Consider the following 22,547-nt stretch of genomic DNA (forward strand, 5'->3'; position numbering starts at 1 on the left):
AAAAAAATTAACCAAAAAAAAAAAAAAAAAAGTCATAACTGCTTTTCCTTGCAGAGTTATTTAAAGATAGAGCATTGTTCTCTGTTCTCTTACAAGCCATTACAGTAACATGTGGAAAAGTTGAGACAAGGCCTGCTCACTGAGGCTTTTTTATTGACCCTTTTAGGAAACTGAAATACATAGACTCAGTTCTGTAACTGAAAACTGAACTTGCTTAAATTACTTAGTAAATAAATTAACTAAAAAAAAAAAGCTGCAGGTCATAACTGCTTTTCCTTGCAGAGTTATTTAAAGATAGAGCATTGTTCTCTGTGTCTCTACAAGCCATTACAGTAACATGTGGAAAAGTTGAGACAAGGTCAGAAAATATCATGTGTTGTGAGAATACGAATGAGTGAATGAGGAGTGACACTAAATAGAATGTTCAGTGATTTTATGACAGGCATTGCTTTGACTGGATGATTAGCACTGACATGACTAGATCATGTTTACATGATGCTCTTCTTTTAGCTATGCTTAATGAGTGGTGAAATAATTCAGATGAATTCAAAAATGAGTTTAATCTTTGAGCCGGCAGACTTAGAGGAGGCATCTCCAGCAACTGTCAGCAGGTAATGTGAAAGCATTCAAACTTGAACTGTCCCACCTTGCACATCTATTCCTGTACCATAGTTGTTTGTTCTTCCCAGGTGTGGTATGATCTATATGGACCAGCAACAGTTAGGTTGGAAGCCACTGAAGGATTCCTACATGAAAACACTGCCTCCAAACCTGCAGGAAGAACACCGAGAGCTGGTGCGAGACTTAATTTTTTACATAGGTCTAATTTAGATTAACTTTAAGGTGATGTTCATAGTTTGCCCCCTTGAAGGCAGATATGCAGAATCAAAACTTTCTGAAGTACTTCCATGATTTAGAAAGTCCCAGATCTCCTAGAGGCTGTTGTAAATTATTTTGCAGTGATGAATGTCAAATGTCATTGCAAGGAAAGTGCCTGAGAGCTGGAGATGCCATGAGTATTAGAAATGCAATGTGGGAAAAACTGGAAGACTCAAAATGTTTTGAACTCATCCTTCTTCTGTCTAAGACATCTAGAGTTTAGCTTGAGAAATGCTTATAATAATATTATTATCGTTAACAGCTTAATCTTCAAAGCCTTAGTCACCTCATGAATCCTTGCTAAATAGTCTTCGTGTACTGGATTGCTTGCATGAATGAGAGCTCTTTGTGTTGTGTATTGTAGTATATCTTCAGTGTAGATGCCAATAAAAGTAGGTTTTGGTGGGAATCAGCTTTTAATCTTACCAAAATTAAAATTCCCTTTTATTGGGCATTAAAATCTAGTAAAAGAATCAAAATAAGATCTGTCCACAATAGGATTGGAGCTGGAGAAAACTTTGATTTCTGTGATTTGACAAGATCCCCTTGGAGTTTTTGCAGGAAATTGGGACCAAATTCAAAAGAAGTACCCAGACTAGAAGACCTCTTTATTGACAGTTTTCTCAGTTCATCAAAGCAAAATAATTATTCCTTAGCCAGCAGATAGCTTGACCCTTTAGTGCATCTCCTTGAGTACTAGTCCCTGGGAAAAGGCTAGGTCATGATTCCTCTCCTGTTTTCCTGCTTGAGTTCATGGAGCAGATACCACCAGCCATGGTCGTTATCTACCTGCATGCTGTGGCACTCCCGCAGGTACCGGTAAGTTCCAGCTTTCTGGAATTTCTGCTGTGGCACAGTATTTGTGCTGGGTCCTCAGTAAGGGGCCTGTCCCTTTTTAAGGGAGGATGAAGCCCTTATCTTTGTTTCTGTTGGAATAATTTTGTTGTTGCCTAAGCAAAGCAGTGGTCTCCCTAGGCTGAGCTACTGCTCTGCTGTCTGGATTAGTAACTGGGTAACAAAATTCCTGCTGAAAACTTCTCTGTGGTAGAAGCAATTTGTTTTCACCATCAGATAATGACGGTGTGACTTTGTGATCGCTTAAGTACTGCCTCACACAGGTCCTTTCCCGATCTTCCCTCTGCCAACTTGGAGAATTTCTGATGCCTTGTATTTTATTGAGCGATAATTGAGGGACAGCGGGAAATGTGGCAATTCCTGCATTGTTTTAAAGCCATTTCCTTTTCTCCTGGTAGGTCAATGACATGTTTATGTGGCTGGTCCAGCCCTGTTTAGAGTTTATTCACCTTCGTTGCAAAGCCATTGTACAAACGTCCTCTATTCATCTGAGTTATAGCTTGATGAAACTCTATACTTGTCTGCTTGGTAAGTACCCTAAGCCTTATTCTTTTTATTTCAATTTTTCTTTTTTTCCTGCTGTGCCCCATGACAAGATGCAGGTTATCAGATGCAAGGAAATACCAAAGGAATTCCTTACTGTTGGGATGATACAACACAAGTCCTTTCTCACTGATCAGTATTAATAATAGTTATTTGACTAGCATACAGAGCTTTCACATTTGGACACTGGTGTCATTACAAAACTGAACATGATCTTGTGAGTGTATTCCATGTGTTTTACTTGCTGTTTGCTAGCATCTGAACAAAAGAATTAGGACCCTTTGTAAATACTTTTTCTTCTAATTTATTTTTATTTGTAAACAGTATTTTACACAGACAAGATCCTCACTCTGTAGATTGGCTTGTTCCACTGAAGACAATGCTCTAAGTTTGTCTCAGAATACTTTTGCAAAAGTGCATTGTGAATTGGGATTTATGGTTATTACTGGCACTTAACTAAAATTCAAAATGTGTGTTTTAGATGAAATAAAGCAATCCGAGGAAGAGGAGAAGGAAAGTATGTCTAGTCAGCATATCATCTTGTGGCTGCAAGGGCTCTTCCTTTTTGCTTTGGTTTGGACAGTTGGTGGGATCATCGATGCAGACAGCAGAAAGAAATTTGATTTGTTTTACCGCAACTTGCTAATGGGAATGAATGATGAAAACCCACGCCCTAAAAGTGTGAAGCTTACCAGAAACAATATCTTCCCAGAAACAGGTGCTTCTTCATAACTGTACTTGCCTGGCCTTTTATAAAGCAATAAGAAAACTCGGCACTTTAAGGGAGAATAGAGTGCCTGGCAGATGTTAAGTCTGCAGCAGAGCCACCATCTGCCAAGCCTTGGGCTGCACAGTTGGGTGCTCTTTCCTGGCTCTTTTAACTAGGAGTAGCATATGCCTCATGTTGTACTCAAACAATGTAGCTGAATCTGACCTAAAATAATTTGTTGATGATAATGGCAGTGGGGCGGAGGGTATCTCGTGTACTAGAAAGCCTTCATTATCTCACGGTGTTGGATGTCTCACACTAAAATGATTGAAGTTTATTTTTATTCTTTAATCAATGGGTTTTCCTATGTTGTGTTTTTCAATTAACAGGGAGTGTTTATGACTTCTATTTTTACAAGCATGGCAGTGGGCAGTGGAACATGTGGACGGAGTACATCACAAAAGAAGAGCAAGTTATCTCTGCAGGGGCTAAGGTTCACATTGATATCTTTCATTATAGAAAATAATTATTTGACTAAATGATTTAGAGGTATAAATCAACTACCTTAGCTAGCTCTGATTGTACTATATTAGGCTGTTTAATGTTTGATCTGCAACATTTCATTAATCTCTGTAGGCTCCTTTTCATGCTTATATCTTAATTCTGGTACCATCAATACTGAAAGTTCAGCACTGCAGGTGAACATGGAGCCCTGAGGTTGGCTGGTGGTTAAAATTTTTGGTTCTGCTTTTGTCTCTGTAATAGCGTCTGATGTTGGGGAAATCATGGTAAGAAAAAGCCAAAGCCTGAATTTCCATTCCTTCATTTTTGTTTTCTGTGGCTGATAGCATATTATAGTATGAGTTAATCAGAGAAAGCAAGCAAAGAGACTTACTACTTCTTTGGGGTATGGAGAGCAGTACTGAGAGTCCTGGATCCCCTCCATTTCCAAATAGGGGCACTCACATTTTGAATGGCAGCTGTGAACTCAAGGGAAGTGTAGCACAGCAGAGATCTGCCAGAAGTACCTATTCTGCAGATGAAATTTCAAGATAACTTAAGTGATGTTTGTTCAGCTTTTCATTCCATTGTAGTTGCAACTGTCTTATCTATTAAGTACATGGGAGATGTAAGATTACATTTCATTCTGCTGTCTAAAATCTTTTCTTGATATCTAGTGCACAGCTGCTAATGATTAGTGGAAGATGAGGAAGAGAGAAAAAATTTCCATAGCACTGTTCCTTTCCCTTTGCACAGCAGGGGAACAGAATTAAGCCATACTTAACTCTGCAGTTCTTCTTCCAGGCTTTATGTAGTGTCTATGAACCATAATATAGATAATACTAGTTGTGCTATTTACTGTATAAACACTGAACAAGAAGTGGGGCCATACTATCTACCAGAACCTTGTTATAGCCTAGGTTTTCAGAGAAAAGAATTTTTTAAAAATGCATTTGTGCTACAGGCTTCCTGTAGTTGCTTGCAAATATTCATGTTGATTAAGTTATTAGATGTTTGATTTTCATGTGCTATTTTACTTTCCTGTGTAACAGGTATCTGAGCTGATCATTCCAACAATGGAAACTGCCAGACAAATGTTTTTTCTTAAAACATATGTGGAGAATAATGTCCCTTTGCTTTTTGTGGGTCCCACTGGCACTGGAAAATCAGCTATAACAAACAATTTTCTACTACAACTTCCAAAGCAAAAATACATCCCAAGCTTCATTAACTTCTCTGCAAGAACCTCTGCTAACCAAACCCAGGATATTATTATGTCCAAGCTGGACAGAAGGAGAAAAGGATTATTTGGACCTCCTTCAGGGAAAAAGGCTATAATGTTTGTGGGTAAGACAGTTTTTTCAGGGTTTTTATATCATTTTAATTCTGTCTTAAGGCAAAGGAAGTGATTCACTGAGACTAGTAATTTTGGATTGCCTCAGTGCTCTTTGGCTTTTTTCAGGCATCCAAAGAAGGATTAGCACTGCCCCCTGCCGAAAGGTTTCTGACTGTTTACGTGGTGGTTGTCTTCAGAATAGTTCATAGTGTTGCAGTGTGACACGAAATAAAATAAAACAAAATCACCAACCACACGAAGTTAAACCATTACCTCTAAGTATGCCTGCGAAGTGTAATGTCATTTGATTCTGGTTAGTTTAATGGGAAGCAAGAGTAACAAGACACAACCTTTTTCCACCTCTGGTTCAATTATTTTTTCTTCTTAGCTTTGAAAGAAAACTGCAATCCCTAAATGCTGAGGGTTTTTTATTCAATGTCTGTGTTCTCCATAGATGACCTAAACATGCCTGCAAAGGAAGTGTATGGAGCCCAGCCACCTATTGAGCTTCTCAGACAATGGATTGATCATGGTCACTGGTATGACAAGAAAGATACATCCAAGATTAATATCATAGATATGCTGCTTGTTTCAGCTATGGGTCCACCTGGGGGAGGCAGGAATGATATTACAGGTAGGAAATATATTACTATGGCAAGTGGTTATCTAATTGACTGAAGTTAAGAGGCAGGTTCAGTTTTGCTGATGACAAATTCTACATTTATCTATTACTTGTAAACCTACAGATACATTCACTGGCTGGATCATTCCAAATAGAAATCTGTATGCTCAAGGTCAAATCTGTACCTTTTCCAGGGGGAGTTTAATCAACATTAGAAACAAAGTTTTTAATGTTGATTAAACTATGAATGATGAAAATAATACTAAAATTAGAGAATTGGACACTTTTTCCATTGTCTATTCTTTGGAAAAGGAAGGGAATACATCATCTTGCCAAGTCTTTCAGGCAGTTCTCTTCTGAAGTTGTATCCCCTGCTGCTAAGATAGGCTGCCTGCATTTACTTACAAGCATGTTGCCTGCAAGTCCATGATTCCTGTCATATCACCATAAGGGAGGTTATATTTTCTAATGAAAAAGTTATGTCAGTAAAAGCCCTAATGTAGCTACAGCTACACTGTTATAAGGCACTTTATGCTACTTTGCTTCATATAAACACTCTAATACAGGTGTAACTGTATGTACTCTGAGGAGGCTTTATTAAAATAACTATTCTGATACAGCTAAATTTGTAAAATATACTGGTGTATAGGCTGAATTTTTTTAGATGAAAGCCAGTAACAGTAAAGTTTTACTGTATCATATCACAATCAACAGGGCTAATGTGAGCTGAAATTTAAATTTGGGTAATAGTGGCCTTGTATTGGAGATTCATGTTTTTCATATTAAAAACAGTTATTCTAAGTGAAATACTGATATAAAATATAAACCAGTTTATATTTCTTTTGCATCACTACTGGGGCAGAAATTTGCCAGAAACAAAATCATGGAGCTGGAGCCAGATTCAAATGTTGTTTGAGTGACAGTCAATCCTAGAGCACGCTAGCTGAAAGGTGGAAAAATGTTTGGGCATTCCTAAATCTTTCTGCCTCTTTTTGTGTGTATTACAGGACGCTTCACACGGCACTTGAATATTGTATCTATCTGTTCTTTTGATGATGACGTATTAACCAAGATTTTTACTGCAGTTGCTGACTGGCACTTCAGCAAAGGCTTTGAGCCTGTGTTTCTAAGGTAATGTGATATATTTCCTGTAACACCTTTGTCATATTTTCTCCTGCGATTTATCTGCAGAAGTTAAAATTGTATCTCTTTTCCTTCTTAAGGCTGGGTAAGATGATGGTCCAAGCGACAATGGTGATTTATAAAATGGCGGTTGATAATTTTCTCCCAACTCCATCAAAATCCCACTATGTCTTTAATCTACGGGATTTTTCCAGGGTTATTAAAGGAGTGCTGCTCTGTCCACACACTCATTTGCAAGTAAGTTGTAGTTTAATTATGTTGCTGTAAGAAAGAGCAATGGAAAAAGTAAATTATTTTTATAATATCAGTAAGTAAACATCTCAAAATACATGAACTGTGATTTCAATAGATTAACAAGGTTTAAAATTAGGATAGTCCCTGAATACCTTGCTATATATTTTCTGTCTATCTCTGAAGGAGACAGCTGTCATTTTTGTTAATATTCTTTACATGTAATTACAGTTGGGCCCAGAGGTCCAAGGCCCGTCTGTTAAGGCCTGTACATCAAGTTAGACAGTTTCTTCTCTGGAACTTGCAAACTAAATATACAAAAGAAACAAACGTGGGAAAAGACTCAGTATCTCTCTTTTACAAATGGCAAGCTCTTCAGTGAACAAGACTGAATAATTTAGCCCTGAGTTTGCCTGTTGTCACAAACTACAAATGAATACTGATAGATGTATGTGATTTTCATCCTTCTACTTTTTTTCATCCATTTTCAGTAAAATGGGAGGTTAAATGAGTATTAAAAGTTTTATTTCTGTCGGGGAAATGTTTTTGGTGAAGAAACAGAACAAAACAGCTGCAAGCTATTCAGGGGAAATCTTAGCCAGCGACAGTTTTGGGCAGGGCTTGGGTTGGAACCCATGAGCCATATCTTTGAAAGATTTATTCTTTACTTTATGTTGGAAGGGTGGGGAGATTTGATACAGTAGAGAAAAATGCTTTGACATAAGAGTCCCAATTTGTATTGGCAGGAAGGACAAGATGGTAACTAGGTGAGGAAGCCAGTTAAGTTAGCAGATGCTGAGCCATGTGCTGAATGGCTTGGAATTGAAAGATTCCCACTGAGTTTAGTACAAGATATAGCGGGGTCCAGATGGACATTTCTATCCTTTTGTTTTTAAACAAATCCTGCCTGAGCTATATTTACCTGTTTTCTTGTATTTACATTTTCAGGATGGAGATAAACTGATCAGACTTTGGATTCATGAGGTTTACAGAGTTTTCTATGATCGCTTAGTTGATGAGGAGGACAGGAAGGTATTCTTTCAGATGGTACAAGAGACAACATCAAATAGCTTCAAGCAGAGCTTTAATAAGGTATTTTCGGGTAATGTGCTGAGACCAAGAATGAGACTGATGCGTTTTCAGAACTACTTAGACATTGAGATTACATTAGTATTGGACACATTTTGAATTATTTTGATCAGTGCATTTAAAAAGTATGGATGGTCTTCTATTCAGTATTGAGTATTATACATATTCTTAGTCAATTTAATACAAATTACTTCATATCAGAATGATTCATAACTTCAAAAGGATTCTGTGTTGGTACAGAGGACTATCTGGAATAAATGTCTAACACAATATCTATCTGTGCTCTTGCTTAAGTTAATATTTGGATGAGCCAATGGGAGTAGTGGGTACTTTTCTGAGAAGCCTTTTGGGAACTTGTCCTATATTTGACAGCAGAATCTCTGTGAAGTACGCATATGTGGAAACTTGCATGTCAGCCTACAGCATATTCCCCATTTAGGTGTTTTTTTGTGTTTTTTTTTTTTTCCAGACTAAGGTAATAACTAGAATAGCTGGAAAACAGTGCTTCCCACAGTATTATTATTACCATGTAGATAAGAATGGGTATGACTTTAAGGAAAATAATTCTGTAATAGTTTGAATTATCTATTGTTTCTTGTCTTAACTCTAGGTACTGAGTCATCTCTCACCTACTGGAAAAATCTCTGATGATAACATTCGCAGCCTGTTCTTTGGAGATTATTTGAAGCCAGACAGTAACATGAAAGTGTATGATGAAATCACAGACTTAAAGCAGCTGACAACCGTGATGGAATACTACCTTGAGGAATACAACAATATCAGCAAAGCACCAATGTCTTTAGTCATGTTCAAGTTTGCTATTGAGCATATCTCAAGGATATGCAGGGTATTGAAACAGGATAATGGACATCTGTTGCTGGTGGGGGTTGGCGGAAGTGGTCGACAAAGTGCTACCAAGCTAGCCACCTACATGAATACCTTTGAACTCTTTCAAATTGAAATTACGAAGTCTTATGGAATCAATGAATGGAAAGAAGATGTTAAACGAGTCATGCTGAAAGCAGGTGTTGGTAACAAGAATGTGTCCTTTTTGTTCTCTGATAATCAAATAAAGGATGAAGCATTTGTAGAAGATATCAACATGCTTTTAAATACCGGTGATGTGCCTAATATCTTTGCAACAGATGAGAAAGCTGAAATTGTTGAGAAAATGCAAGGTGCAGCAAGGATGGAGAACAGGAAAATTGAAGCCACTCCCCTTGCTATGTACAATTTCTTTATTGAAAGGGTGAAGAAAAATTTGCATATTGTCTTAGGTCTGTATACCACATGTTATGTCTTAGAATATTTTTTCTTAGGCTTAGTTTTTTCTGCTTCCTAACTGCAAACAAACTTAGGTAATAATCGTGATTTTTTTTTTCTAGCCATGAGTCCTATTGGAGATGCATTTCGGAATCGATTACGGATGTTCCCTTCACTGATAAACTGCTGCACCATTGATTGGTTCCAAACCTGGCCTACAGATGCTTTGGAAATGGTTGCTAACAAGTTTTTAGAGGATGTTGAACTCAAAGATGACATTAGAAAAGAGTATGAGTTTATCTGTCAAGAAATACATGAAGCGAATGTTCGTTCCCCTCCCTCTCGCGCCCCCAACATACTTGATCAGGAAACTGTCCTTATAAATGGACAAAGCTAAGCCAACTCTGGGATTTCAGTGCAAGTCAAAGATACCTAGATATATGTATCTGATGTTTCTGAAAATCAGGCCACTCTTCGAAAGGAGTTTAAAATATTTCTTATAATGGGGAAAAACAATTCTGCCTTCACTAACACTAATATAATTTCATAAGCTTAGAGTAATTTCCTCATAATTAACATAAAGACAGATTGTATTTTCATAGTAATGTGGAAAAATCTTCTCTAGGGTTGTGTCAATGTGCAAATATTTCCAAGAAAGTGTGAGAGAGCTCTCCATCAGCTATTACACTACACTGCGAAGACACAACTATGTGACACCAACTTCATACCTAGAATTGATTCTTACCTTTAAGACTCTGCTGAATAGCAAAAGGCAAGAAGTTGACATGATGAGAACTTGTTATCTTATGGGACTTCAAAAACTTGACTTTGCATCTTCACAAGTAAGTTTCAGCTGAAAACACTGAATATGTGCCATATGCATACTTTACTATGGGGTCTGTATAAGCTGATTAAAACTTATAAAAATAAAACTTATTAAATTCCCTCTTCACTATATTCATGATGCTATTGATGATTTTCTACAGAAAGCCAGCAGGAAAAGTTAGATTACTGCTTAGTCATTTTAAGAAATTGTGGTATCTAAGTTCGGATTATAGCAGTTAATAGAAAGCTAAATGAAATTGTTGGTACTCATTAAATGTTGAAGGAATAAACCTTACAAATTTCATTTTCTTAAAACCTTATATGGAGAATCGATACCTCAGCATCCTAGTACCTATTACCCTTTTCAAAATAGGAGAGAAGTTGAAGAATATTGTAAGACAATAATAAATATTAATTCCAATTTCCTTCCAAGTTTCTTTTGGGTTTTGTTTTCCACCTGTGCAATAAAGGATTATTTGGGGTTCCATAAACTGAAACTGACTGTGAGGAAAAAAATACAATTAATCAATTTATTTCTCATTATTGAAATTAAGTGGATCATAAAAAAGCAAGCGTATTGCATGGATGATGAAAAAAATCCTTTTTAAAAATCTATTCAGTTAAATAAAACAGCTCTCAGTAAAAATAGGCTAGAGAACTATTTTAATAATTATTTAGATCAAATGTACCTGTTTAGATTGTATTAATCTGGTGTCTTCTGATCTTTCTTTCTAAGACATCAGGATGTGAAATGCATGCAATATTTACACAAATTTCTTCTTGATTTCCTGTTATGTTCACCAGGTTGCAGAGATGCAGAAAGAACTGACTGCCCTTCAGCCTGAACTGATTCGAACTTCTGCAGAAATAGACAAAATGATGATCCAGATTGAGAAAGAAACAACTGAAGCAGATGCAAAGAAGGAACTAGTGTCAGCAGATGAAAAAGAGGCTAATGAAGCAGCAGCTGTTGCTGAAGCTATTAAGGTAGTGTACAAGGGCTTGAGCCTGGAGCAGGATGGGTTCCAGTTCTTTCCAAGTAAATGGGAGTTGTGATGATGTGTGAATGGTATGATCCAAGCTCTTAAAGCAACAATGTTGCAAGAGATGATGAATGAGATGTTCCTAATACAAACAAGGTAAACTTTGGCTGTTGGGAGTATGACTGTATCTCACAGTACTGCATAGCTTCCCTTTCTAGTTCACATCCCAAAAGCTGTATAGCTCTTATTTCTGTACTAATATATTTTCCTTCTCAACGGATTAAGTAATGAGGTTATACTGTTTCCAGGCCCAAAGACAGTTTGTTTACAGTTAGCTGAGGTAATTTGGCATAGGGCTGCATGGAGCCCTATTAGGCATAATCTAAGAGATATTGCCATAGCCAGAGGCCTGTAGCACAGAATTTCCCGTGGGAAGCTGCAGGATTCCTCAATATTTTTTTTTGTAACTAGTTGGAAATGTCAGTGATAGATAAGATAGATAATTACTGAGATCTGAGTACACGATAAAGAATTTAAGCTACGCAGTATATATTTTTACCTGATCAGCACTGTAAGATTAGACTAAGAACAACTGTATCTAACCTGTATTTTAATTCTCCTTGTCAGACCAGAGAGACTTTGATCTTGAAAGCTTGTCTGGCTTTTTCAGCTATCAGTTCAGCTTATGGAAGTTACTAATTTCTCTACAAACCTTCCCTCTTTAAACTGTGCAAATTGTGAAAGTAGTTTTCTCTCCAAGAAACACAATGTTGTGAAGAGTCTTTTTATTAGGTACTTATAAGCAGAGAAGGTTCTCTGAGGCTGTGCTGGAGTGGGGTAATCACGTTGCAGACCTGGTATTGTATGAAGGTTTATAGGCTTCTGCCCAATGTCTTAACAGGACGAATGTGAAGGAGACCTTGCTGAAGCCATGCCAGCTTTGGAGGCAGCACTTGCAGCTCTTGATATCCTGAATCCTTCAGACATCTCTCTTGTGAAATCCATGCAGAATCCACCTGCTCCTGTTAAGCTTGTCATGGAGAGTATCTGTGTCATGAAGGGAACTAAACCAGAGAGAAAGCCTGACCCAAGTGGCAGTGGTAATGATGCAGTATTTGTTATCCCTGCCCTAGGAATGCTTGGGGTACTGCTGTGTTGTACTAGTGAAGTGCTTCTGGCATGACTGTAGCCATGTGCACTAAAAGTGCATTTTGCTAGCAATGACTTATAACTACACTGAGCAGCTAAGAGCTGCTTTTGCCATTGTAACATACTGCATTTGCTTGACACTGTTGTACAAGCTTTGTAAATATGATCCCAGTCACCAGCACAAAGTCATCTCTTCAACTTGCTTTGACCCAATCTTGAGATTTGCATTGCCTTGAGGAACTCTGGGAGCTGGAGATGTGCTGTGCACCAGTCACCTGTATTTTCCCCTCTAATCCCTGCTACCAAACTCTGGGTTATATTGGGAGACAGAATTCTAGCTATACCCCTGCCATAGGTGATTACTCTAACAAGCTCTTTCTGTGTGGGTTATGTTGTTATTGTGGGATTGCACAGGATTTGTGAGGTAGGAAAGGAAAGAGACCTTTTTCTTTCACTTGTCTTCTACCTTATGCCCCCACAGTTCAACCCTTCATAATTGAAATAAGAATTCTATAAATGTCTTTCATCCAAAACGGTCTTCTGAAAATCAGGCCACTCTTTGAAAGGAGTTTAAAATACTTCTTTTAATGGGGAAAAACAATTCTGCCTTCACTAACACTAATATAATTTCATAAGCTTAGAGTAATTTCCTCATAATTAACATAAAGACAGATTGTGTTTTCATAGTAATGTGGAAAAATTCCTTCCTAGATTAGGAAGGAATGCTTTCACATGTTTACTGATTTATCTAATAAACTGTGCTAAGAAAGACTGTATAGCAATTTGTTTCCCTTATTTTGCTTGATTGATTTAGAATTAATATGTAATTAATAAATATGACATCGGTTAGTGATGCTGAAGTTCCTGTCTGAATTTCTTTAGGCAATGACTTTCCCAAACTAGTTAACAGTGATTGCATAGTAAAATTCTGTTGCAAAATCATTGATGTTAATTCTTCATATTGTGTTTCAAGTATTTTCTCAGTTTGAACATGCATGTTTTAAGCCTGATTTTAGTATTATTTGCAATATAGGTAAAATGCTAGAAGACTACTGGGGGCCATCTAGAAAAATTCTTGGAGATCTGAAATTCCTTGAGAGCTTAAAGACGTATGACAAGGATAATATTCCTCCCGCTATAATGAAGAGAATTAGAGAGAGGTTTATTGATCATCCGGATTTTCAGCCAGCTGTCATAAAAAATGTCTCATCTGCCTGTGAAGGACTATGCAAGTGGGTGCGAGCCATGGAGGTATATGACCGTGTTGCAAAAGTGGTTGCCCCAAAGCGCGAACGTTTGAGAGCTGCAGAAGGATTACTGGACATTCAAATGCAGAAGCTAAAAACAAAACAAGCAGAACTTAAGGAGGTAGTTGATCGCCTCCAAGCTTTGAATGATGAGTTTGACAACATGAATGACCGGAAGAGAGAATTAGAAAATAATATTGAACTCTGTTCCCAAAAGCTTGTGAGAGCTGAACAGCTAATTAGTGGTCTTGGTGGAGAGAAAGATAGGTGGACAGAAGCTGCACGATTATTAGGAATCCGGTACATAGACCTTATAGGAGATGTGTTGTTATCATCAGGAACTGTGGCTTACTTGGGAGCCTTTACTGTAGATTACCGCCTAAAATGTCAAAAGCAATGGCAGGTCCTGTGCAATGAAAAGAACATACCGTGCTCCAGTGATTTTAGCTTAAGTAATACATTAGGGGATCCAGTCAAAATCCGTGCATGGCAGATTGCTGGATTGCCAATTGATTCTTTTTCTATTGACAATGGCATAATTGTTTCTAACTCAAGAAGATGGACTTTAATGATAGATCCTCAAAGGCAAGCTAACAAGTGGGTGAAAAATATGGAGAAAACTAACAGGCTGTCAGTTATCAAATTATCTGACACACATTATGTGAGGACATTAGAAAATGCTATTCAGCTTGGAACACCAGTCTTGCTAGAAAATATTGGTGAAGAACTAGATGCTTTCATAGAACCCATTTTATTAAAGCTAACATTCAAACAACAAGGAGTAGAATACATGAAATTAGGGGAAAATATAATTGAATATTCAAGAGATTTCAGGTTTTACATAACAACCCGCTTAAGAAATCCTCATTATCTTCCTGAAGTGGCTGTGAAAGTTTGTCTACTCAACTTCATGATTACACCTTTGGGTCTTCAGGACCAACTTCTTGGAATTGTAGCTGCAGAGGAAAAGCCTGAGCTAGAAGAAAAGAAAAATAAACTGATTATAGAAAGCGCAGCCAACAAGAAACAACTAAAGGAAACAGAAGATAAAATCCTGGAGATCCTTTCCAATTCAGAAGGAAACATCTTAGAAGATGAAACAGCAATTAATATTTTGTCTTCATCCAAACAGTTATCTGAAGAAATCTCTGAAAAGCAAAAAATTGCCTCTGTAACTGAGATGCAAATAGATTCTACTCGAATGGGGTATAAGCCAGTTGCTATTCATTCAGCTGTTGTCTTCTTCTGCATCTCTGATCTGGCAAACATTGAACCTATGTACCAGTACTCATTGATTTGGTTCATTAACTTGTATGTTCAATCTATTGCTAAAAGCAAAAAGAGTGAAGATCTAGAAGAGAGAATTAAAAATATAACCAAGCATTTCACAATAAGCATCTACAATAATGTCTGTCGTTCACTGTTTGAAAAGGATAAGCTGTTATTCTCCTTCCTTCTGACAGTAGGCATTATGAAGGGAAAAGACCAAATAGATGATGAGGTTTGGCGTTTCCTACTGACAGGAGGTGTTGCTCTTGATAATCCTCACCCCAATCCAGCACCAGATTGGCTATCTGACAAATCGTGGGCTGAGCTCGTACGTGCATCTAGTCTGACAAACCTCCATGGACTAATGGAACATGTAAAAGAGAATTTTTCAAAGTGGAAACTAATATATGACTCTGTAAGACCCCATGAAGAAGCCTTCCCAGATGCGTGGAGCACACTGATCGGGTTAGATCGCATGGTTATTCTCAGATGTTTGAGACCTGACAAAATTATTCCAGCAGTGCAGGAGTTCATTGTGGAAAATATGGGAAGAACATTTATTGAACCACCGACTTTTGATCTTGGAAGAAGTTACAGTGATTCAAATTGTTGTGCCCCTTTGATTTTTGTATTATCACCAGGTGCTGATCCTATGGCAGGTGAGATTGGTATTACTAAATCTTTTTTTATCTGGTTAAATGTCACTGAGTGTGACTAAACTGATAGTAGCGTCGACCCCTTCATTTGGTCTTTAAAGTGTCTTCAAAGTACAATACAGCAATGATGGAATATCAAACGTTTGCATCTGCCCATATATATACAATGATAGTAGAATTGCTAGAGGGCGTAATGAATGTAGTGGTGATGAAATGTCTAGGTCTCTGAGCAGCAATTTAGGGATGTAACAGCTTGTAACATCCAGACCAGTTTATAATTTATGCTTGCGTTACAATTCTTTCAGTGGGTGTTTGGGACTTGCCCCAGTCTTTGTTACAACTCCTCCTCCAGAAAGTTTCCTCCCTCTCAGTTACTAATTAAATGGTGTATATGACCACACTTAAAACCACATCTGTTAAATGTCCTTTAAAAAATAACCACCCACATCACTTTTAAACCTGGTTTTCTGCCAAAAGAATTGTAATATGGAGCCATACCATAAGGATGTATTTCCAGGAGGTACTGGTTTTGATGGCAAAGCTGGAGGGTTATTTTTAACCAGATCTAAAAATTTACAGCTCAACCCCCATAAACAATTGTACCCATGCAACAGAGAGAGTAGAGAGCTGTAGTGCAGGCTGGAACTGAGCACTCAGGGCTAAAGAAGAGGACAGGCATTTAACCTGGCTAGTATTTTTTTTTTTTTTAGTATTACATTATACACCTAAATTTTAGTGTATGCCTCAGAAACACAGTGACTGATACAGCATTTGATACTACTTGTGGGTTGTTGAGGTGTTTTTTTCAATTGAGTAAAATATTGGTTGACTTTTGCCCCTTTAATTACTTTTTACATTATAAAAATGATGAATATAACATAGATCTGCTTTCTAATAGACTTTGTCTTTGTTTGCATGTGTGAAACTTGCCATCGTAGGTTTGCTAAAATTTGCTGATGATGTTGGCATGGGAGGCGCAAGCATTCAAACTATTTCACTTGGACAGGGCCAGGGCCCAATAGCAGCAAAAATGATTTATCAGGCTATTACTGATGGAACCTGGGTAGTGTTACAAAACTGCCATCTTGCAACTAGCTGGATGCCTGCTTTGGAAAACATCTGCGAGGAAGTTCTAGTGCCTGAGAATACCAATGATAAGTTCAGGTAGGAGTTTTAATATTTTGCTCTTTTTAATGGGAGTATTTCTTGTTTGCTGAAGACACTAGTAAAAAGAAGTGAAACTTATTTTGTGTGAACAACTAAGTATAACATTCATACTGTTTATGTGCAGTGATAAAATAAAGATACCTAATTAGGATGTCATCTTTTCTACCTGTCCAATATAATCTACTTTATGCCGGCATTTTAGAACGAATTTAGATGTTATCATTCTAGTTAAGCAAGTAATAAAACTTAGTCTTCTGCAGATCAATATTGAGGATTTGTCAATACTGATGATTTTTTGATAATGTGCTTTTTAAAATTCTTTTCAGGTTGTGGTTAACTAGTTATCCATCAGAAAAGTTTCCTGTTAGTATCCTCCAGAATGGCATCAAAATGACGAATGAGCCTCCAAAAGGAGTTAGAGCGAACCTTCTCCGATCATACCTTAATGACCCCATCTCCGACCCTGTGTTCTTTAGCAGTTGCCAAAAGCCAGAAATGTGGCAAAAGCTGCTGTTTGGCCTTTGCTTTTTTCATGCTATTGTGCAGGAAAGGAGAAACTTTGGCCCACTGGGTAAGAATTAGATTATTTTGCAGGTTGTTTCAAAAAGATTAGTAGTTTTGAATTGCATTATTGGAGCCTCTCTGTAAAAATGCAGTATTGTTGTTAGCAATATTACAAGAGTGCAATCTGTATTGCACAGAACACAATAAAGTTTAAAAGCTGTTATTTGCAGGGATTCTTATTCAGGCAAAGCTACTCTTGAAGCTACTAAAAGTGTTACCCTGGGGGAAAACTAGAAAGTACCAGTTTTCCGAGTAAATATATTATACAGTAGTTACATAAAATTATAGCTTACTAAATTATTAATTTATTCTTACTAACTACAGTAATTTATCTATCAAATCTAGTTCCATTTTAAATTTTCATAATTAAAGATGTCTTCTTCAATTCTGCTTTTGTTATTTATGTGTATACTTTGTTTTAGCAAAGCTAATGCATGTGTTTACTTGGTGTGAAACTGAAATTTATGTAGCTGCAGTGTGTTGTTCATAACACAGCAATGAAAAGATATGTGTCAGTAAGATTTGTGGTTGAGCTTTTTCTATAATCTTAAAATACTTAGAAAACTATATAGAATTCTGAGGTTTTTCATAAAATGCAGAAATGTATGGAATTGTAGTTTCCATTTTTATAACTATGTAGAGTTTAGACTCTCCATTGGTTTACATGAAGTTCTCGGCCTTCCATTCTGACTGAGTCTGCCTTTGTCATAACAGTAACTGTTATGAAATGTTATACTTTGAAAGCCACTGTCCTTATTTTAATAGGCAGCTGCTTGAATAAACGCTAGACTGCCAGAATGAAGATACTAATTTATTGCTTTAAATTAAAAATATAATTTTTGTAAGTGGCAAAGAGGTCATTTTCAAAAGCAACATCTACTGCTTAATGTGACCAGCCGTCTGGGGGAAGAAGGATAGTTGCAGCAATAGCCCTGTTTTTTGGTTTGCGCTAGGGGTATAGGTTTTCTGAAGGATTCTCTTATCTGATATGTTCTCCTGGTTGTTTTTTATTGTACCATTACCCTGAATCTCATATACAAACAGCATTAATAGATGGGCAGATTGGTTAAAAATTAAAATCAATGAACTAAAACTCCTGTTCTCATTGTCTCCAGAGAGCAACAGATTAGCTGAAAGTACTGAGCAGGTCTGTGTTCTGCTTCAGGTAAAATAGAATTTTTCAGGAGATAGGCAATACCAAAGTGCCTGTACTTATGTTTTAATTATATAGAATGATGGTAATAGTGCCTTAGGATACAATATTGTTATGGAGTCATATTCTCCCTTGTGCAATAAACAGCCTGGTAAATTCCAGGGCTTCTAGCTACTCACTGGCAGCTGTTATCTTCAGCTCTGTAGTAGCACTATAGTACCAATACCATCATTTCCTGAGCATGGTTATCACTACAGTGCACCATTGCCCTGTATATCTTTTCTGAATCAAACAGGTTGGAATATTCCATATGAGTTCAACGAATCTGACCTCAGAATCAGTATGCGACAGATCCAGATGTTTCTGAATGAATATGAAGAAATCCCATTTGAAGCTCTGACATATCTAACAGGTACAGGCATTGTACCCTCTAACATGTGTTGACTTTGCTAGGCACTTTCAGCTGGTACAGTGATAAACTGATGAATGCTTAACAAATGGAGTGGATTCTGTTCAGGTTTACTTTTCTTGACCTTCCACATACAGAGAAGTTGGATCCCGAACCTTCCGATGTCATTGCTGTCTAGGCTCATACGTAGCTAGAAGAATTACTAATGGTCCAGCAAACCTCCTGGTCTTTGTTTCATATATGTCAAATAAAAACATCGATGGCCTCTGTTTCACCTTAGCTGATCAATATGATCCTGACACAGTAAGCATTGGCAGTTTACCAGAGGATGTGATAATACTCACCAGTTTAAAGCAGGAGGTGTTGACCTGTGTGAATAACTTGTTTGCTGTGGCTATTCAGTTCTCTTTCTCCAGAAAGATAGCTGCTTCTTGGCACCTCCTTTGTCAACCTTATAAAGATCATTCCTGATTTTTGCTAATATTATGATTAGCTTTTTGAAAAAGAATTTAAGGAGTCAGGATTAAAGTAATAACTGTGAGCTTTTAGTTGTTTTCTCTACTTTATAACAGTGTAAACCTCTCCTCGTTGCTTGCCCGTTACTTGCCCAACCCCTTCTGCACAGGGGTATTGCATATTTGTCATCCTTTGTTTTCTACTGTATACATACATAGTCAAGTTAAGTTTGCATGAAAGGAACAAGACAAGGATCAGCTATATAGCACTGTTCAGATTTTGACAGTTCTAAAAATTCTTACTAACGAGAATTTCAAGCAAAAGAGCTGTCATTTAAAACATGAGATTATTTACTCTGGCATGAGTAGCAGTTTCTCAGACCAACTCATAGTGTTCCTTAAGCCTTTCATCATCAATACACAAAAATTTGGCCCATAGTTAAAGGGTGTTAAAGTGCCTAATTTCCGTTGAATCAATTGAAGTATAAAGCCTAAAAACTTTTGAAGATCTGGAGCTTCAGAACTTCAACTTACTGGAGCTATACATTATTGCAAAACAATTTTCATTTGTTCATTAACTTTCAATTTTTCATCCTGGTTTTCTTTGTCCTTTCCCAGGGGAATGTAACTATGGAGGTAGAGTAACAGATGATAAAGACAGGCGTCTTCTCCTGTCCCTTCTTTCCATAGTCTATAGCAAGGATATAGAACAGGACAAGTATGTGCTTGCACCTGGAGATGACTACTACATACCACCACATGGTCCATATGAGGTGAGAAGATACCAGATACAAATTCTCTCTGAGTTATTGGGAAAAACCTTATCTACGCTGTACTTCGATATGCTGAATACAACAAACAGAAAAAAAAAACCCATAAGATCACAAAGCCATGCCAGAATATATCTTATGTTTGAAATATGAACCTGGTACTTAAAATCAACACACCCCAATGGAGATGTAGTGATCATCCAATATTCTGATGTTTGTTGATGCAAAGAGCCACCCTGTGCAGGTTTCCAGTACAGTTCTGGAAAGCCAATAGGAGTCAGGCTTCAGGAATTTACAGCGTATTTCTGCACCCTCTTGCAACCACTTTTGCCTTGAAAGCAGTGATCAGGGTGAGGAGGTGAAATGGCAGGTATATACTCAAGTTTCATCCCCTTTTTCCCTTCTACCAGCTGCAAAGAGATAACAAATGTGCTCAAATCTCACCTATTTGTGTAGCCTGCAGTTATAGGGGTGATACATACAGCATCCTACCCTCTTCTGTGACTCCTACCAGTGCTCCTTATATATTTCTAATGTACATTCCTTTCTCTTGCTTTCTTTTGCTACTTACATGAGGGTGGTAAGAACAACTCCTCAGTGAGTCTTTGAACCATTCAAAACTTTTATATTTATCTCTGTGGACTGAGTAAGTCAATTCCCGGATGCATTTAACAGGGAACTTATGTGTTTCATTGTAAATGGGAAGGTTCTGTCCAAGTTGGGTTTACTGATTATTTATTAATATATCATTGCATGATTTCTGGTATCTAAATGTTTCTTTTACAGTCTTACATTGAATACCTACGAAGTTTACCAATTACAACACACCCTGAAGTGTTTGGACTTCATGAAAATGCAGACATCGCCAAGGATAACCAGGAGACTAACCAGCTTTTCAGTGGAGTGCTCCTGACTTTGCCTAGAGAAGCAGGGGGAGGTGGCAAGTCCCCTCAGGTAACTGGGGAAGAAATATCAACTTGCACTCTGGAAAGGTACCCTTTCCTGTCATGCCTTAGGTCTCAGAGTAACCCAACACCTCTCATCACATGACTGTGGCATTGGGAGTAGATGTGAATGTCCTTGTAGAGAAGCAGACAGATTTGGCATAGAAGAACCTTTGAAGATGGAAGATACTCTAATGACTTTGAATTCAAATAGGTTAATACCACACAACCCCACCTGGCTGAGTAGAACATGCAGTTTGAATAGGAATGTTTCTTTCATATTTCGTGTTTTAAAAAAACAGTGAAGTGCTTCACTTCAGTCATGAATTATAGTTAGAGCACAGTTAACAATCACAGTTGGTAAAGCACCTCAAATCACATCCACCTCTAGGCAATTTTAAAGTATGACATTTAATTCCGGTCTACAAATTCCAATGATGGAGGTTCATGTACTGGCCTGACTTCATCCAGCAGTGGTTGTATAACCACCCCTGCCATTCTCACTAGGGGACAGACTCCAGTGTGTCAGCAAATGATAGCAAGTCATTCAACCATCAGGCAAGCAATATAAGCCCATTAGAGGCAAAAGTCATCTTCCTGGTGAAGTCCATGCTGTAATGGCACTTCCAGTCTACGTTATTAGTCATTGAACGCTTGGTTTTTGAGATACGATTTTTTGCTTCTCCTTGGCTGCTTCAGTTTCTCCGGTCCCAAACGTGTAACTGTGTGACTTGTGTGGCACAAAGAAAGGGGGCAGTTTTGCAGAATGGAGTCACTTGGACACAGACCTCACTGTCATCTACTCCTCCATGGGACCTGGTTGTGAAGATGCTGGGAATTTCTTTCCTTCATCCTGTCCTGGCAGCTCAGGTTACTCAGGCCAAACCCATGCCCCTTTGAGACATAGATAAATGACCTTTCAAGTCCCTCAGATTTGACATCCTATATTTTATACACAAGTGGATTCTTGAAAAGTGGAATCGATGGATCCTCATTTCCTGTGGGGTTGTCTAGTGATCTTATTCTCTGATGTCTAATATGCTGTAAGTAAAACTTCTCTCGTGGCTGGGGTATTCATATGGTCTTCCCATCATTTTCCCCATGCTGCATACTTTGTCTTTTCCTTCATTGTGGCAGTAGTAGGATTATGCTTGTCTGCCCTGCTGCCTGTTTCCTTAGAAGTTGCCTAAAACCTTTTTGCAAATTAAACTGAAATTACTAACAAATTTAAAATTATTGAGAAGGGAAAAGGAACAAGCAGGCACATGCAGAGACAGACAGGATGATGCACAAAGAAAGTAAGAGCGTGTAAGCATTATTTCTTTAGGAAAATGGACAGAAATACCTATGTGGTTATACAGAAAAAATACGAAACGTATGGTGTTTTGTGGAATTTATTGAATAAAAATAGGTAAAAAAGGGGAAATTCCTCATTCACTGCAAACTTTGTGATTTCAGGAAACTGTTGAAGATTTGGCGCAGGACATCCTATCCAAATTACCAAGTGGTTTTGACGTTAAAGAGGTTATGAAGGTATACCCAGTACTTTATGAAGAGTCCATGAATACAGTTCTTAGGCAAGAACTAATTCGATTTAACAGGTATGGCTCAGTGTTTTGTGTAGCAGTACTAATACTGAAATATGCTTGTGTTCCTCAGTGCTAGCCACTCACAAGCCTTAAACAGTTATAAGCCTTTTACAATACATTGTTCTTAACATGATAGATTCTGCTTTGGATGAACCTTTTAAAAAGACTTGAAAGCTGCAGCTGACTACCTGAATAT

The 22,547-nt window shown here is 37.6% G+C and overlaps 1 protein-coding gene across 1 annotated transcript in view; it reads left to right on the plus strand.

Annotated features, from left to right (window-relative positions):
* Positions 1-22,547, plus strand: part of DNAH3 (dynein axonemal heavy chain 3) — a 72,756-nt gene that overhangs the window by 47,599 nt on the left and 2,610 nt on the right. The window contains exons 38-59 of the mRNA XM_019472674.1: positions 511-611; positions 690-795; positions 2,133-2,262; positions 2,759-2,995; positions 3,376-3,479; positions 4,540-4,834; positions 5,278-5,457; positions 6,453-6,576; positions 6,669-6,825; positions 7,768-7,911; positions 8,519-9,185; positions 9,294-9,459; positions 9,797-10,013; positions 10,801-10,983; positions 11,881-12,079; positions 13,162-15,303; positions 16,239-16,464; positions 16,794-17,038; positions 18,480-18,596; positions 19,667-19,821; positions 20,605-20,772; positions 22,221-22,363. Of these exons, the coding sequence (XP_019328219.1) occupies positions 511-611; positions 690-795; positions 2,133-2,262; positions 2,759-2,995; positions 3,376-3,479; positions 4,540-4,834; positions 5,278-5,457; positions 6,453-6,576; positions 6,669-6,825; positions 7,768-7,911; positions 8,519-9,185; positions 9,294-9,459; positions 9,797-10,013; positions 10,801-10,983; positions 11,881-12,079; positions 13,162-15,303; positions 16,239-16,464; positions 16,794-17,038; positions 18,480-18,596; positions 19,667-19,821; positions 20,605-20,772; positions 22,221-22,363 (6,206 nt within the window). The remainder of the gene's footprint in view (positions 1-510; positions 612-689; positions 796-2,132; positions 2,263-2,758; positions 2,996-3,375; positions 3,480-4,539; positions 4,835-5,277; positions 5,458-6,452; positions 6,577-6,668; positions 6,826-7,767; positions 7,912-8,518; positions 9,186-9,293; positions 9,460-9,796; positions 10,014-10,800; positions 10,984-11,880; positions 12,080-13,161; positions 15,304-16,238; positions 16,465-16,793; positions 17,039-18,479; positions 18,597-19,666; positions 19,822-20,604; positions 20,773-22,220; positions 22,364-22,547) is intronic.

The sequence above is a fragment of the Aptenodytes forsteri genome, unplaced genomic scaffold (assembly GCF_000699145.1).
Source record: "Aptenodytes forsteri isolate BGI_AS27 unplaced genomic scaffold, ASM69914v1 Scaffold84, whole genome shotgun sequence".
NCBI classification, from domain to species: domain Eukaryota; kingdom Metazoa; phylum Chordata; class Aves; order Sphenisciformes; family Spheniscidae; genus Aptenodytes; species Aptenodytes forsteri.